Here is a 5,000-nt window from a genome sequence, read left to right as displayed (position 1 = left end):
GAATTGCGCATCACACCAGCGGCAAAATTGCTCCTGTGCATGCAAGTGGATTTCCTTGCACTTCTCAGTTTGGGAAATGCTCGATTATGATAATTCTGCGTGCGAGTGCACTAGCCCTGAACATACATGTAGGTGACCCGTTTGTGGTGTCTCATAGCCTACCTCACGACCTTCTGCTTTCTTTCTGCATCACTTGTATCTTGCAGGTATATCATCTCGTGACGACCACATTGAAGTCTGAATTTGAAGTGCGAAGATGCTTCAGCAACCACATCGTACTTTTCCATTGCTTTTCATTGTGCTTCTACTGTGCATGTGTGTAACTTGTGGGGTATACATGTGATGACATTGTATGCTGGTGACACGGTCAGATTTTGTCCATGCGTGTAACGTACACCTGCATGTTATGCATCGAAAAGGATCTGCCACTTGCGATCCTGGGACAAGTATCAGGTCAGCTTTGTTTTGTGTGGGCTGTACCAGATTGCTGTTCACTTTTCTATCTGTTCGATATGTGACTTTCTGCAAGTCTCTGGTGTATGGTGGCCACTTCTTTGCTTGTCACTTTGTATGATATTACATTCTGTATTCGCTGCTTCCATGGCGTGGTCTGCAAACTGCAACCCTTGGGCAAATGTCATGTTTGCTATGTTGTGCTTTGGCCGTCAGCTTGTCTACACGTTGTAGTTGAATTATTTTGTTCCCCAACTGACTTCCTGAAGTACGGTGGCCACTGCTTTGCATGGCATTTTACATGAAGAATTTCCTGTTTGTGTCGTGTGCATGTGCGTATGTGTGCAGTGTGCATGCGCGTGTTTGTGTATCTGTGTGCGGGGTAAGCGAGGTGGAGAGGGCTGGTATGTATCAGTGTGTTATCGTACTCTCATGCCTACATACAGTACATCGCGCGCGTGTTCATCATGTTTACCTTCGGGGTTGGGGTGGGGAGGGAACGGAAAAAGAACTGAAATTATCCATATAAAAATCGCTCTGTGAGCGCTTCTGAAAAACCTTTACTGGCGCTGCCCCGTCTTAAAAGTAAGAAATTAAAACTGGCCCATTAGAGACGTTAAGATGCACGTTTTTTCCGACGTGACGCGCAATGTCACGTAAAATTTGGCGTAAAACTCCAAATTTCGACGTGGGCAGCAGGTCACTCGCAATGATTTTTCGACGTGCGAGCAAATAACGCGAGCTGAACTTTCGCATCACGTCCAAAATAACGTGCATCTTGAACTCTCTATTGCCCCCCCCCCCCCAAATCTGAACTGATCCACCTAAATCGCGAATGACGGGACCCGGACTCGCCAGTAGCACGGGGTCAGGAGGGCACAGGATCACAGCACATCATAGGGTAACACCATCACTAGTACATGGTATCAGTGGCAGTGTAACTTTGCTAGTACACATAGTTACTTCCATCGGATATCCAACATGGGAGTTCATCGACGACCATGGCCTGTGGACCAGCGTCCCCAGCTGCATCTACAGGTAGGAACCTGATTGATTGATTGATTATTATTTGGATACGCGAGACCAAACGAGCAGGAGTGCTCAATAACAGGGTGGCGAATGGTTGAGTTGTGCTATGTGACAATGTAGTGTGTGCGGAGCCCCAATACGATGTAAGGGGATGGGAGGAGAGAAGGCCAGCGGAGAGTCAAACTCAGAAGAGGGAGGAGAGAATAACTGAAGTACACATTTACTGTGCGAATTCAAATAAACCAGACAAACAGCAAAACGAGTACACAGCTCACGAGAATAAAGAGGACTGGAGCACAGAATTGAACTGCTGAAGTACACAGCTGACGAGAATAAAGACAGGAGCACAGAAATGAACGGGAGGCAGTCTAGGCAGAGCTGGTTGTGGGTCAAGTCGGAGCCATATGCTGACGATCCATATATCAAATCCGGCATGATAACAGATAGGAAGTACTTGCTTCGACTAGCTAGAGTGAGGCAGCGTCGCGCCCGCCACAGACTACCGATCTTCCTAGCAGTGCGTGAGATGCACCGGTCAACTTGCGGTTGCCAGGCCATTTGTTCATTGATTAAGACGCTGAGGTATTTCGCGCTGGTGGTGTGCGGAAGGACATCATTTCGACAGCGTACAACCACGTCCGGCTGCTGCCCACTGCTGCTGGTAAAAACCAATACATTGCTCTTCTTTGCATTTCATACAAGACCACGGAGCGTCCAGCCTACTTGAGAGGGAGGTAACCGCCAATTTACGTGGATCAGTTCACATTTGGGGGTACAATGAGCCACGGTTTTAATTTCTTACTTTTACGACGGGGCAGCGCCAGTAAAGGTTTTTCTGAACCGCTCACGTTCACAGAGCGGTTCAAGTAATATGGATAATGTAAATAATACTCAATATGCTACCTGTGGTGTGGTGCAAGCTCAGCACTGAGCTAAATCAAACAATGCTACATACAGCCTACACAGCCTCTGATGGCCCTCTATACAGTGCTGCGATGGCAGAACTTCTGAAGTTCACATCACCTTTCTTCCTCCAGCTATGCCCGTGACACCCTTTGTGAATCAAACACTAGTGGCAGGCCACGCGAAAATGAGAATGCGCGCAGCCAAGATTAGGCCATCATCTCCTTCATCCATTATCCCGGCGGTCACTCCGCCCGTTCAATATCCAACACCAGTCCCCAAGAAAGAATAAGGCACGAGATTTCAAGTTCAAGGGCAAAGCTAAAGGCTAAAGCCAATGAATGGCACTGATTTTTGGAATTGTCGAGTAGAACGAAAAATAATCGAAGGCGATCATGACGGTCAGATTCGACACACACGTGACACAGTTTGGGTCGCGCTCGCGCGTGTGTCGCGCTTCGCAATTGCTGCAGCTCGAGCGCGCCCATGATGAGTCTCGCGCTTGCGACAGGCTAGCCAAAAGTAACACGTTTAATAGTTGTCTTTTTTTACGAATTCTGTGACGTCATGTTTTGGAAGAATTATGTCCCAACAGTCATTGTATAGCCATAGGGCTTGAAAGTGATGACGTCAAAAATGGCCAGGGAGTAGTAAGTTGACATCAGATTTCTATTTTGGATCCACTAAGGTATTGCCTCAGTATGTGGGTGCATAGCAACCCACTCATGTCGTATGCAGGGGTGACTTTTACTTCGCCACCAGTTGTAACCCCGCCCCCAGTAGCCAAATCAGTCAGTTTCACTGTTTACATCACCTTGCTGTGAGTAAGACGGCTTGAAATGTGCTTGGATCCATACAAAAACTGGATCCAAGTGGATCCAATTTTTGAATTTTTGAAATTGTTGCTATGCTGTGACGTAGCACTTTCAAGCCCTATTATTATGAAAGGTCCCGGACACCTCAACACCACCAACATGCATCAGATACACGGCATGTAGTCAAATGAGCACGAAGGAGCGAACAAATCGAAAGAGCAGAGAAATCAGCAGTGAATGAAGTAGTGCCGTTGGGCGAGAGTAGTACTGATCAGCACTACTATACATGTTCACACTATTGACCTACTTTTCAGTATGGTGTGTGATGGCACTAATGGTTGAGATGTCCGTATTGACTACAGACTTTGTGTGTTGTACAGTGTAAACCTTGATCGATCTCCACCTGGAGTAGGTGCAGTGTGACTACGACCATGAGCAACGTGTGTGTAAACAAAACCAACCTGGACACCAGTATAGCAGCAGTCAACGGAGAACAGGGACTGACTAAGGGATTGCATAATCATTCACCATCCACATCACACCATCGCCTGCGGGGACCATGCTGAGAACGCATTGCACGGAGCTGTCCAAATGTGCCAGACTTTGACATACGCTTGTCATACATCCGTGCTATGTGTCCAAGCTAGCCTAATCCATTCTCCCTGATGATGCCTGCTACTTTGTAGCAATCTATGTGGTGTGTGTTGGCAGGTAGCAGGGTAGTGGAGATGACTTGATGGTGGCACTGCTGCTCTTGCCGTGACTAATGATCATACATGTACTGTAGATACTGGAAATGTAACAGAAGTCTTCCCAGTACTACTCTCCACTATATACACTGGAGAGTAGTGAACACTAAATGTGATGTACACTTGACATCCACAACAAACAGATCATGAGTACAAAGATAGAGGAAACGAACAACGTTGTTCTTTCTGAAACTGAGTGGGTTGGAAATCATCACATCCTGCGCTTCTGCTGCAAGATTTACAACTGTGTATAGAGTTTATGCTGCATGCTACAGACACACACACAAACAGACAGGTCATTGCATAGCTAGGGATAACGGATATAGCTGGTTGGTAATCGTATATCAGCTAGCACTATCAATCGCAGAGGTCACTGCATAGCTAGGGGAATAACTGATATAGCTGATTGGTACATGTATATCATCTAGCACTATGTGATGTAGCAATCAGCTATGTAGGAATGTCAGTCTCAACCAGGTGGCAGGATAAGTACTGGGTGAACAGTATCGTCTTCAACACGCAAATGACCCGTTACCAATGGTGGTCTCAGCTTTCACATACATACGCATACTTGTTACTGAGGCAGACAGGTGTTGAAAATGTATTCGTAAATCCTACTAGATTTGTACTGCTGGGGACAACTACCAAACAAACATAACCTAAAAAAAAGATAACACTCTTGTAGCGACACAATCAGCATACGTTATTGTTACAGTACTTCTGTGATATTTCCACTATTGTCACATTGTCTTGAGTAGCAGGCAATTCTCGCACATCTTACCAATGTTCTGTGGTGACGTGTGAATTTTGTAGCTGTAGGTTATTTCTGTTCCTGTAAATCACACCAGTAGAGAACGTCCCCTATAGTCATGTAGTCTTTCGGTCTCTAATTTCACATGTCATTTTCATTCTGGTCCTGATGACCTAAACGTTTGATAATTCACTTTAAAACGTATCGCTGTGGCATGATTCGCCACCGTTGAGTGTCAGACAGAGTTTGCAAAGGCGCCCCATTGGGTGCAGTAAAACTTGCCGCTGGGGTAATTTATAG

General features: G+C 46.1%; 1 protein-coding gene across 1 annotated transcript in view; it reads left to right on the top strand.

Moving 5' to 3' along the window:
• Nucleotides 1-753, top strand: part of LOC135820718 (lysine-specific demethylase 2A-like) — a 7,372-nt gene extending 6,619 nt beyond the window's left edge. Inside the window, exon 6 of the mRNA XM_065333725.1 lies at nucleotides 207-753. Within this exon, the coding sequence (XP_065189797.1) occupies nucleotides 207-241 (35 nt within the window). The 3' untranslated portion in view covers nucleotides 242-753. The remainder of the gene's footprint in view (nucleotides 1-206) is intronic.
• The last annotated feature ends 4,247 nt before the right edge of the window (nucleotides 754-5,000 follow it).

The sequence above is a fragment of the Sycon ciliatum genome, chromosome 7, assembly GCF_964019385.1.
Source record: "Sycon ciliatum chromosome 7, ocSycCili1.1, whole genome shotgun sequence".
NCBI classification, from domain to species: domain Eukaryota; kingdom Metazoa; phylum Porifera; class Calcarea; order Leucosolenida; family Sycettidae; genus Sycon; species Sycon ciliatum.
This window is presented reverse-complemented; position numbering and strand designations above follow the sequence as displayed.